Source organism: Miscanthus floridulus, unplaced genomic scaffold, assembly GCF_019320115.1.
Source record: "Miscanthus floridulus cultivar M001 unplaced genomic scaffold, ASM1932011v1 fs_580_1_2, whole genome shotgun sequence".
Classification (NCBI taxonomy): domain Eukaryota; kingdom Viridiplantae; phylum Streptophyta; class Magnoliopsida; order Poales; family Poaceae; genus Miscanthus; species Miscanthus floridulus.
In genome coordinates, this window is record NW_027096966.1 from 23,377 (window position 1) to 36,125 (window position 12,749).

At 46.2% G+C, this 12,749-nt stretch overlaps 1 protein-coding gene across 1 annotated transcript; it reads left to right on the plus strand.

Moving 5' to 3' along the window:
- The first annotated feature begins 6,082 nt into the window (after positions 1-6,082).
- LOC136532324 (uncharacterized) lies at positions 6,083-11,902 on the plus strand. The gene is made up of 4 exons (XM_066524930.1): positions 6,083-6,372; positions 7,573-7,644; positions 10,941-11,126; positions 11,452-11,902. Exons 1-4 carry the CDS (start codon positions 6,083-6,085, stop codon positions 11,900-11,902), a joined length of 999 nt encoding a protein of 332 aa, XP_066381027.1.
- The last annotated feature ends 847 nt before the right edge of the window (positions 11,903-12,749 follow it).

Below are 12,749 nucleotides of genomic sequence, written 5' to 3' on the forward strand. Positions count from 1 at the left end.
CAAGGGTGAAGGGCAAGCGACGGCTTGGCAGCCGAAGAACCTAGCTAGGGTGAAGAAGAAAGTACTTGCATTTAGTTGAGGTACTAATCAAGCTAAGATGGTCATATTGATGTGAAGAATCAAATCTATAATGAAGTATTTGATGGAAGTGACTTGATACATTTGGGATTATTCAAATTTGATGAATGGAATCAAGTCACATGCTCAAGATGGCTATGCTCAAGTGAAAAGATCAACATCAACATTTTAGCACCCTTACTTGATGAAGATTGGAAGGGACGGCATCAATTCAAAAAGGAACAACTCAAGTGGTACAAATTCATATTTCTGTTTATCTTGAGTTTAATAGGTATGCCGTACTATTAAGAGGGATGCATCATGTTGATAGATAATGTTTCATAAGTGCTCAAGCCAACCCATGTGAGTTTTAAGTATTTGAGCGACAAAAGTGCTAACTGATTTCTTGCTGGTCTGGCAATACCGGACGTGTCCGGTATTCATACCGGACGTGTCCGGTATTTGTCCAGCAGCTGTGAACCTGTTGTTCTCGGGTTGGTTCGTCGGGAGTTCCGACGTAGGTCGGGAGTTCCGACGGTCGGGAGTCCCGGCATGGGTCGGGAGTTCCGACGTCTCGCACTTCAAGAGTCTTGGAGGTTTCACTGTCCTGGTCATACCGGACGTGTCCGGTATTCATACCGGACGTGTCCGGTATGGATGACCAGATGCCAACGGCTAGTTTTCAAAAGCCATGAGGGTCGGGAGTTCCGACGTAAGTCGGGAGTTCCGACAGTCAGGAGTTCCGACATATGTCGGGAGTTCCGACACCTCACTAACTTTAACTCAGTTACATGTTTTTCAAAACTTCTGAGGGCCGGGGGTTCCGACTTGAGTCGGGAGTTCCGAGGGTCGGAAGTCCCGGCGTTCTTTGGGAGTTCCGACGCCTCACAACTTCACTGTAACTTAGTTACCGTTGGCGCAGTATGAGTCATACCGGACGTGTCCGGTATGCATTCCGGACGTGTCCGGTATTGCAACGGCTATAAAACGGCTAGTTTTCCTTGGGGGCTATAAATACCCCCAAGCCTCCACCTTTGGAGGCTGCTGATTCTGCTGAGATAGACACACGTTTTTGAGCCTTGCCAACTCTCCTAAACCCTCTCTTAGTGAGTGTGTGATCCAAATTGCAAAATCAATTTGTGGGTTAAGAGAGAATTTGAAAAAGAGAGCAAGCCACCACTTGAGCACTTGTGCATATTGTCAATCTCGTGATTCGCATTTGTTACTCTTGGACTCTTTGGTCCTAGACGGCTAGGCGTCGCCGGAGAGCAACCGAGAGATTGTGGTTGCTTCGGAAAGTTTGTAACGGTCGATTCCGCCGCCTCAGAATCATTTAGTGGAAGGAGGAAAAGGAGTTGGAAAAGACTCCGGCTAGAGTGACCTTCGTGGTACCCTCTAGGGCTGACCTTCGCTGGGTCGCCCGCAGCCCCCTCAACGGAGAGTAGGACTCGAACGAGTCCGAACTTCGGTAAAACAAATATCGTGTCTAAATTCGCATTTCATTTGATATTTGTGTTGCTCTAGCTGTTCTGCAGGTTCTCTGTGTATATTGTCATCTCCACTAAGTGCCTGCAGTTTGGTTTGAAGATAGAAATCGAAAGGAGCAAGTTCGGGGCTGATCTGCAGAAATCGTGTATACCGGACACGTCCGGTATTCATACCGGACACGTCCGGTATTTCCTGCCTGCACTGAAAATATTTATTTTCTGTTCTAACTTGGTGTTGTAGGGTTGTAGCTTCTAGATATATTCTTTATACCTTGTTTTCTTTGTGGCTAACTTGTGAGGGGTGGTAGTACTCTTAATTTGGAGTTTCCATTTTGGAAACTCCCCTTTCTAATTTTTTCCGCATTTAAAGGTGTTAATTTTCAGAAACGCCTATTCACCCCCCTCTAGGCGGCATCCTAGGTCCTTTCAATTGGTATCAGAGAGAGGTTCTCACCTAAAGCTTCACCGCCGTGAGAAAAGGATGTCGACGCCTATCGAGTTGGAGCCGGTGCTTCTCCAAAATGATGGTTCAAACTTTCTAACTTGGTCAATACATGTACTCAATGCTTTTAGAGATATTAGTCCTCTTGTTGAGCATATTGTGGATGCAAGCATACCTCTTTCTATAGTTGATTGGAGCAACTACAAAAATTTGTCAAAAGAGGAAGAGATATGCGTGCAACTCAATGCTCAAGCTATTAATGTCATTTTGAGTACATTAAGTGTAGAGGTTCAAGATGAGGCAATATTCAATGGACAACCACCTCCGGAGAGTGCTCATCTCATTTGGACTAGACTTTTTGATTTATATGGAAAATCCAAATGTGATGATGCACTTGAGATCGAGTCAATGGAAAGTATGTCCATTGTGTCTTCATACAGCGAAGAAGCCTCACAAGACCTCAAGAGTGCCGAGCCGGAGCAAGAAGTGCAAGCAGCGCATGACGTGCTGTCTGCCTGCACATACCGGACGTGTCCGGTATGGCCGAGGCAGTAGACCAGCAAGCAGCTGTTTGTAGCAATGCTCAAGCCCGATGGCGACCAAGTGATGAGTCAACCTCAGTATCTCATGATACTCATCACTTGTGTCTCATGGCCAAGAAAAGCAAGAAGAAGAATAACAAGAAAAATCAAGAAAAGGAGAAAGCACAAGTAGATGATCAAGATAAGAGTGATGTTGAAGTTGAAGACAACTACAACCTTGATCATCTCAACCATAAAGACAAGTTCATCATCATGAAGATAGTTGAAAAGAATGATGAGCTTGAAGAAGAGATTGAGAAGCAAGAGCAATCGCTTCAAAATCAAGAAAAGTTTCTCATCTCCAAATTGCAACAGCTAAAGGCAATAAATGAGAGGTATGAAAAATTGTCAATTGAGCATGCTTTAGTTACTAATTCCTCTTCTAGTGTTTCACAACTAGAGAAGGAAAACTTCGAGCTCAAGGCAAGGCTAGATGAACTATCAAGCAAGTATAATGAGCTACAAGCAAATTATGTTCATCTAAAGTGCTCTCATGAGGAAGTAGTAGAATCAAGCATCATGCTTGAGGTGGCTCATGAGGTTGTGATTACATCGGTAAAATTCTCTCAACCTCTCACACATCTGCTCACTAGTACACCATCTCAATTAAATATTTCTTGTACTAATGAATGTGCTCCTCAAGCAAGCCAATCTTCGATTGAGCTAAATCTTATAGAAAACATAGAGCTCAAAGAAGAAGTGCAAAGATTAAAGAAAGAGGTGATTCGGTTGAAGGGTAAGGAGAAAGCACAACCTTCTCAAGATAACCGTGATAACATGGTGAAGAAGCTTGAGAAGAGTTCAAACCTTGCTTCCTCCAAAGCCCAACAAAAGAATCACATCTTAAGCAAGGCCAACACAACCAAGAGCAAGAAACATGGAAAAAGGATGTGCTATGGTTGTGGATTGTATGGACATGAGTGGGCTATGTGTCCACACAAAAGTTGGGCCGACAAGGTTGAAGCCGCCAATCAAAAGGCTTCTACCAAGGAGGCCAAGCAAGTGAAGAGTCATGGACAAAGTGCTTGTCTCATGAGCAAGAAATTGGGGCATCTTACCAAGAAATGCCCAATGTACAAAGAAGCAAGAAAGGAAGCCCAAGTTGCAACTAGAAGATGCTATGGGTGCAATGAGATGGGCCACAAGGTTGATAGATGTCCATACAAGCAAAGCAAGCATAGAGCACACAAAGGCCGCATATGCTATGCTTGTAGAAGAAAGGGGCATCTAAGCTATGAATGCCCAAATGGTAAAACTCCTAAGCCAAACACATTTGTTTATAATGACATGCTTAGGAAGACCACAAATGGAGTTAGCACTAGTAAGGTGATGTGTTCACCACAAACTAATGCTAAAACCATTTGGGTGCCTAAGCACTTATTGACTAACTCAAAAGGACCCAACAAGAGTTGGGTACCAAAGTGTGCTTAGGTTAATGATGTAGGTACTTGGTGATGAGATGAAGGCTTCGGGGTGGTTGAGCAAGCAATTTGATAATATTCACTCAATTTATCAACCAACTCTTATCATAATTCCTTATATGGTTGACCCGAAGATAATTCAATAAATATATCATCTATTTCATCCTCATCATTGGTAACAAGTACCTAAACTTTATATCATAGCCACTTTGTTCAGTTTGTGTACAAAAGGTCACAAATAGACATATCTGTGAAATATTGAAAGTGGTTAATAAGTTTTACTTGATGTTTATCATATTTGCCATATGATGCTTTTATTAGCTCTCTAGTAGAGTAATTTATTTGTTGAGATGCAAGTATACATCAAATAAATATTACAGTTAAAACGAAGAATCACAAGCAGCAAATTAACTGGTTCTGTCTTGCACCTATCGGACGTGTCCGGTATTACTATCGGACGTGTCCGGTATGGCCAGGAACAGAAAGTTAGTGCTTCTGTTCTGTGTATTCCGGACGTGTTCGGTATATCTACCGGACGTGTCCGGTATTGCATGGACCAGAACACTAATTGTGTTGCAACTGAGTATTCGACCCATACATTTTTCATATATCCCTAACATACTCAGAAGCTTGTGTTTTATCAAATCTAAGTGGATTGTGAGCATCTCTTAAACTCACTTTTAAATATGGCAATCTTATTTGGTTTTTGGTCAAAATGAAAATTGGCTCTCAATTTCTTAACAGAATAAAAGTGCTTATTGAAAGTCATTCAAAATACTTGAAGCACTTATTTAGGGGGAGCTAAATTTCTATTTTGCACCATTGTGGACTAACAAATTAATCTAGCACTCCTTGTAGTCCTTTGGATGAAAAATTGAATTTGTATCAAGCATGATTACTTGGCAATCAAGGTCAACATAAAAATTATCATGCCATGTATCTTCTTAGTGGTATTCTTGTGGGCTCAAGGCAAAGGTATGTTTTTACATACATGTATTGTAAGTGCATCTAAGGCCCTTTATATGTTAGAATGTGCATTTGTGTGACATAGGAGAGAAGTTTTTCAAAACCCCTAACTAGCATGAGTAGGAAGTGTGAATTTGAAAAACTATTTGAATCTTGGTCTTTGTGACCTAGCCTTGCCATGTGATGATTATAGCTCTCCCTGATTGTTTGATCAGCTAATCACACATGACATGGCTCTCTTAAGTCCACATTCTACTTTGTCTCACTTTATCTCTCTCAAGCAAGCAAATTATTGATTATGCCATATATTTGGAAAAGAGATAATAAATTGATGGCATTTGATAAGAGAAGTGATAGTACTCGGTTTGGATAAATGTCATACACCTTTTTGGACTGAGCAACAACAGAGAAAGGGATTGGAAGAGTGAGAACACATTTTGGAAATTATTTGGGCCAGCCCGCGTATACCGGACGTGTCCGGTATGAGCAGGACTATAAAAACAGAGCATACCCCTTCGGCCCAAACAGACTTGCCTCCTCCAAACCATCCAGCCGACGCCTTTCTTCTCACCTAGGGCGACCAAGGATTTCACCAAGGAAAAGAGAGAGAGGGAGATTGCATTGGAGAAGGCTTGGATCAAGGATTGAAGGCACGTGGACTTGGATTTCACATCGCTCTCTCTTCTCTCCTCTCAAGGTACCCTAATCACGGACCTCGTCCGATCTACATGGTCAATACATGATTTGAAAATTCCTTCGGTAAATATGCTGCATTGGTGATGGAGAAGCAATGCCCAAAGTTTGGTATTAATCCGTGTTGGTTTGAATCAAGGAACCCTGGTTAGGGTTGCTGGTCGCCCATACCGGACGTGTCCGGTATGCTACCGGACGTGTCCGGTATGACCCAGCAGAGCAGGCTCTCTGCTTCCTTTGATTCAATGCTATCCTAGAATTGTTTATTAGGCACAGCTTCTTCTGCATCTATGTTTTGCAAACCTTATGACAATGGTGTGTCGAGGTAATTGTAAAACCTTGGATAAAAGAATCTATGTCTAATTACAATTCAAGAATAAGCTATGGGCATGTATCTAAAATTCTTTGGAAATCTTTGGATACAGGACAGCAACCATGAGTGGACGACAGGAGCCGAGGTCCAAGCACAGGCATGATCCAGCACTTGAGAAGTACAAGAAGGCAAGACAGGAGATGCATCCTAGATTCCAGCCGAGCAGCAGGAGGCCTACCAGAGCTGCCTCTAGTGCAGCACCTCAGTATGCAGAGGGATCAGGGAGCTCTTCTTCTGACACTGATTCTGATGAGTTCAGAGTAGAGCCCAGAGAAGATAAAAAGAGGAAGAGCACTGACAGAGGATCTGATGGTGACAGCTCAGATGAGGAGCAGGAGATTGAGGAGGAGGAGTCAGTTCCTCCAGTTCAGCACCAGCCTGGTCAGGGGATGCATTATGGTCTTCTTGAGACACGTCTGTCCAATGTGCCCTCCTATGTTCCCCGAGTTGACTACAGGGGAAAGGGTATGACCAGGAAGGCTAGAGATGAGCGAAGGGTTGATCCGAGGAGCTTACCTAAGGTTCAGTACGATCACCGCTTCCAGACAGCCTTTCACTTGGACTTCTACTCCAGTGTGATTCTTACCAGGAACCCAGTAATTGCCAGGTCTCAGTGGATTGACTGGCAATATATTAGAGAGTTGCAGAAGGCCTCAGTTGATCATGCTATTGCCATCTGCCAGAGCACAGGAGTTTATGAGATCATGGAGTTCCAGCATGACTGGAACACAGAGGTAGTAGCTCAGTTCTATGCTACTCTGTTCGTTGAGGAGGATGAGAGGCGGATGCACTGGATGCTTGAGGGCCAGTGGTACAGTGTTGACTATGATGTTTTTGCCGCCCACCTTGGCTTCTCTGAGGATGATCTCCAGAGGGACATGATCCACACCGAGCAGGTGTTACCCCCTGAGCAGCTCACATATATGTATCCTCCTGGTGGTGAGAGAGGAGCTGTGGGGAAGGTTCTAGGTCTTCACCCTACCTTCAGGTACCTGGACAGGATGTTCAGGAAGACTATTGACTGCAAGGGTGGAGACAAGGGCACCATTGCTGATTACTCCAGGAACCTACTCCACAGGATGGCACCTGATGCTCGGCCCTTCAGCGTGTTTGACTTTATTTGGTCCGAGATCAGGAGTGTTGGAGAGAGGCCCCTCAAGGGCTGTGGTTTTGCTCCTTATATCATGCATATGATTGAGCAGGTGACAGGGCACATTTTTGAGTATGATAAAATTCACAAGGCCCTAAAGATTATTGCAGATCTGCCTGAGACAGGGTTACCTCCAGCAGGACCAGGAGGAGCAGTAGCAGCACCAGAGGCAGATGCACCTGGGAGTGGTGCACCAGCAGGAGCTTCACCTTCACCACGTGCTCCTTCACGTTCTACTTCACGCCGTGGCAGTCCTCCTTCGCCTATCTGTAGGCTTTTCAGCTCCATATTTGGGATGTGCCGTGACATCCAGACTAGGCAGCAGAAGGAGAGGGAGGCTAGGAGGAAGGACACTCGGACTTTGAAGCAAATTGCTTCTAATCTTGAGCTTGATCCTCCTAGATCTCCTCTATCAGATGAAGCAGCTAGTGAGCAGGAGACTGAGGAGCAGCAGCAGGCCAGATATGATAGAGAGTATGTTGAGTTCATACAGCGACAGCAGCAGCAGCAGGCACCTGAGCACCCTGACACTCTACCACTTCAGGCTCGTATGCCTACTCACTCTCAGCCACGTCCCAGCACTGCCGACGACTATGCTACAGATTGGTGGAGTGACCTGACAGGTGGTGGTGGCTTCTACGGGTCTGGTGGCTATGACCCGTCTGGTGTGGGTGGTTCTCGTCCAGCCGGTGTTGCACGCTCAGATGATGAGGATGCTGGTCGAGATGATGCTGATGATGAGTGATCTCAGCTTTCCGTGACAGCTTGTAGCCCCTTTGTCCTTAGTATGTCATTGTTGGACCTTTGTGGTGATAGATGACAAAGGGGGAGAGAGACTGATTAAAGCTTCAGGATAACTTCAGGATAGTTTCTTTTGCTTATCTTTGTACCTGAAGATATGTACTGCAGGCTGTAGTTTGTTTTTGAGCTTCATTGTTGTATCTTGTGAGAGATGAGACTTATGCTTTATCTTTGTATCTCTTGAGACATGATCTTTATCTATATATCAGTGGTTTCTGGACTTGAGAAAATTTGTAATGAGTGCTATGTGTGAATTACATGTGCCATATTTATTTTCATAAGGACTATGCATGCTAGAATGAAAATATTTGATGTGATGCCTTTATATTTATTCTTGTATGATATATCTTGTCATATGCATCACGATTTCTCTTTGTCACACACACATGCACCCCACGGATGCAATGATTTAGGGGGAGTCTCCTATTTGTTTTAGTATGTGCAATTGACATTTGAGGTCATTTTGTGAAATTCTAATCATAAGCACATATTAAGGGGGAGCCTCTCATAAATCATTGAACCCAAAAGTTTAAATGTTTATATCATTTTGTAAGCTTTAATCAAGTTGTCATCAATCACCAAAAAGGGGGAGATTGAAAGTGCATCTAGCCCTTTAGTGGGTTTTGGATGATTGAATGACAACGTGATTAAAGTACTAACCTGTTTGCTAAGTGTGAACAGGTAATAGGTTATCTCACAGGCACTTAATGAAAGCCAAAATGATGTGTTGTTGTATAAACAATCTAGTTCAAGCACAAGACAACAATGCAAATGGAATTCATGTGAAGGCTTATTTCTTGTGGGATTTCCATGTACTATGTGAAAGCAAGCTCATGATTATTAGTTAATGAGACATGAGGGATTGCATATGGAATGGTCTCATATTTGAAGCTTGCTAAATTAAAATGAAAAAGATAACAATACATATGAATGGATGATTCAACACAAGATGTGACTTGATGGCTTGAGATGGTGAAGATAGCAAGGAAAGGCTTCGAGGTACTAAGCAAGGGTGAAGGGCAAGCGACGGCTTGGCAGCCAAAGAACCTAGCTAGGGTGAAGAAGAAAGTACTTGCATTTAGTTGAGGTACTAATCAAGCTAAGATGGTCATATTGATGTGAAGAATCAAATCTATAATGAAGTATTTGATGGAAGTGACTTGATACATTTGGGATTATTCAAATTTGATGAATGGAATCAAGTCACATGCTCAAGATGGCTATGCTCAAGTGAAAAGATCAACATCAACATTTTAGCACCCTTACTTGATGAAGATTGGAAGGGACGGCATCAATTCAAAAAGGAACAACTCAAGTGGTACAAATTCATATTTCCGTTTATCTTGAGTTTAATAGGTATGCCGTACTATTAAGAGAGATGCATCATGTTGATAGATAATGTTTCATAAGTGCTCAAGCCAACCCATGTGAGTTTTAAGTATTTGAGCGACAAAAGTGCTAACTGATTTCTTGCTGGTCTGGCAATACCGGACGTGTCCGGTATTCATACCGGACGTGTCCGGTATTTGTCCAGCAGCTGTGAACCTGTTGTTCTCGGGTTGGTTCGTCGGGAGTTCCGACGTAGGTCGGGAGTTCCGACGGTCGGGAGTCCCGGCATGGGTCGGGAGTTCCGACGTCTCGCACTTCAAGAGTCTTGGAGGTTTCACTGTCCTGGTCATACCGGACGTGTCCGGTATTCATACCGGACGTGTCCGGTATGGATGACCAGATGCCAACGGCTAGTTTTCAAAAGCCGTGAGGGTCGGGAGTTCCGACACCTCACTAACTTTAACTCAGTTACATGTTTTTCAAAACTTCTGAGGGTCGGGGGTTCCGACTTGAGTCGGGAGTTCCGAGGGTCGGAAGTCCCGGCGTTCTTTGGGAGTTCCGACGCCTCACAACTTCACTGTAACTTAGTTACCGTTGGCGCAGTATGAGTCATACCGGACGTGTCCGGTATTGCAACGGCTATAAAACGGCTAGTTTTCCTTGGGGGCTATAAATACCCCCAAGCCTCCACCTTTGGAGGCTGCTGATTCTGCTGAGATAGACACACATTTTTGAGCCTTGCCAACTCTCCTAAACCCTCTCTTAGTGAGTGTGTGATCCAAATTGCAAAATCAATTTGTGGGTTAAGAGAGAATTTGAAAAAGAGAGCAAGCCACCACTTGAGCACTTGTGCATATTGTCAATCTCGTGATTCGCATTTGTTACTCTTGGACTCTTCGGTCCTAGACGGCTAGGCGTCGCCGGAGAGCAACCGAGAGATTGTGGTTGCTTTGGAAAGTTTGTAACGGTCGATTCCGCCGCCTCGGAATCATTTAGTGGAAGGAGGAAAAGGAGTTGGAAAAGACTCCGGTTAGAGTGACCTTCGTGGTACCCTCTAGGGCTGACCTTCGCTGGGTCGCCCGCAGCCCCCTCAACGGAGAGTAGGACTCGAACGAGTCCGAACTTCGGTAAAACAAATATCGTGTCTAAATTCGCATTTCATTTGATATTTGTGTTGCTCTAGCTGTTCTGCAGGTTCTCTGTGTATATTGTCATCTCCACTAAGTGCCTGCAGTTTGGTTTGAAGATAGAAATCGAAAGGAGCAAGTTCGGGGCTGATCTGCAGAAATCGTGTATACCGGACACGTCCGGTATTCATACCGGACACGTCCGGTATTTCCTGCCTGCACTGAAAATATTTATTTTCTGTTCTAACTTGGTGTTGCAGGGTTGTAGCTTCTAGATATATTCTTTATACCTTGTTTTCTTTGTGGCTAACTTGTGAGGGGTGGTAGTACTCTTAATTTGGAGTTTCCATTTTGGAAACTCCCCTTTCTAATTTTTTCCACATTTAAAGGTGTTAATTTTCAGAAACGCCTATTCACCCCCCTCTAGGCGGCATCCTAGGTCCTTTCAGGGAGGCACGGGGAGTGGTTTTATATCAGGAATCTGGTAGAGGCGCCATTCTCGGTGTTCACCAGTGGGAGGCCAGAGAAGCGGGATAGTTGGTCATGGGGCTGTTCTCATCGAGAGAAGAAGAAGGTGGAGATCATTGAGGTGTCGCTCCAGAAGCTCGTGCGGCGCGGTCTTGATGGGGTGCGGGTGTTCCACACCCTCTACCACCGCCAAGTTGCTCCATTAGTGGAGAGGGCACAACCCATGTGGAGGTAAGGCGGCGCATCAAATCCTGATCGTGTGTCGCCAGAGGAGCTATCGAATGACGAGGTCTAGAGTCACCTTGATCAGGGCTACAGCAGAAGTCCAAAGAGAAGGTCGATGGGAAGCCCGAACCTCTCAATGCCTCAGTGGTGTCCAAACTGGTATGCTCCTCTCTCTTTACTTCATGTTCTTTTCCCCTTTGCTTTCCTGCTTTTTTGATCTTGAGTCGCCTATTGCATAGATGCTTGATGCTTACAAGTCCTGGCCACACCTTCCAAAGGGGCCAAAGGGCATGGCTAGGCAAGCCACCTAGAAGGAGGCGGCGGATGCCAGGAAGAAAAAGAAAGTCGAGGTGGCTCACCGGAAGTATAAGAAGGAGAAGGAGATTGCCCGACGCGTGAAGGCCAGGGAAAATAATAGTGACGTCGAGTCTGAGCTCGAGTCAGAGGATCCCACAGATGTGGATGACATGGTTTTCTCTGAGGAGGAGGAAAGCCGGGAGGTTGTTGTGACCTCGGTGGAGCATCATGACCCTGCGGTGATGTCTGCTGGCGATGAGCGGGAGGCGAAGAGCCGTGCCACGGTTCCTATGCTGAGGAAGTGTGCGGCGAGCACAGACGCCGCCGGCGAATGGGAGGCAAAGCGGGCGCGGTCACTGCACCCCTCGGTGGCGTCGCCGATCTCGTCCCCACCTGCCACGGGTGCGATCGAGCAAGCCAGGTGGTTAGAGGAGCGAGCTTGCACCCGTGTGTCGCTGGGACTAGTGCCAGTGCACGACTCGTAGCGGGAGGATGCCTCGCCTGCTGCTCCGGTCAGAGCGTCCTGAGCCGAAGGTCATGGTGACCCACAGGCCAGGCAGGAGATGGTTGGGATGACTCGGCCCCCGGTTGAAGTGAGGGGGCGCAGGTCGTAGCCTGGGAGCGGTCCTCGCCCTACGGGCCCATCGACACTGGGTCTTGGCTTCAGAGTTGTGCCGCTCACCTCTCGATATGTCTTTATTTGTTTCTTTTTGATCTTGCTGTTTAGTCTTTTTTTGGAGTATGACTGACGTGTACATTTTCTCAGCGGCCGGACGATGACGGGGTTGAGCATCACCCCAACTCCCGTGCAGGAGGTTTGGAGGCCCACCCTATAGCGCGCCACGGTGAGCGGCGGGGGGAATAGGGTGGTGGCGGCAAGCCCTTCCCTTCTAGGGGTGGTGCTCCCCGGGTCGATTGCTAGTATGGCGGCTGCGGCGGTGATGGTGCTAGCGGCGATCCCGGTGGTGATGATGGAGGCTTCGCTAGAGGTGTCCCTCGTGGCCCCTCCTCCACCAGCTGTGGTGGAAGAGGAGAAGGAGACCAAGCCTCCTGCCTCGCCGGGTGGAGGGCTACATGGCTCACCCTCATGGTCGGAGCTGATGGCGCCGGGGGAGACACGACCGGGATGGAGTCAAAATGCCCATCGGCGGCCCATGCAATCGAGGTGGTGGAGATCCCATCTGACGATGAGGTGAATGATGTGGTGGAGCAGCCGGTGCCATCGCAGGAGCTGGTGGTGGTTCGGTCGGAGGCTGGGCCCTCTAGCGGGCTACCGGAGGGTGACCTAGTGGGGCCCTACCCTAAGGACCCAGCAAAGGTGTGGTTCGTCCT

What these genes read in the sequence shown, in the direction of transcription:
- LOC136532324 (XM_066524930.1), top strand. Translation starts at nt 6,083, where the DNA reads ATGAGTGGACGACAGGAGCCGAGGTCCAAGCACAGGCATGATCCAGCA. An exon ending in CAGGCCAGATATGATAGAGA is followed by an intron (nt 7,645 to 10,940) that starts GTATGTTGAGTT and finishes GGTGTTCACCAG; the next exon opens with TGGGAGGCCAGAGAAGCGGG. An exon ending in AGGGCACAACCCATGTGGAG is followed by an intron (nt 11,127 to 11,451) that starts GTAAGGCGGCGC and finishes GGCGGATGCCAG; the next exon opens with GAAGAAAAAGAAAGTCGAGG.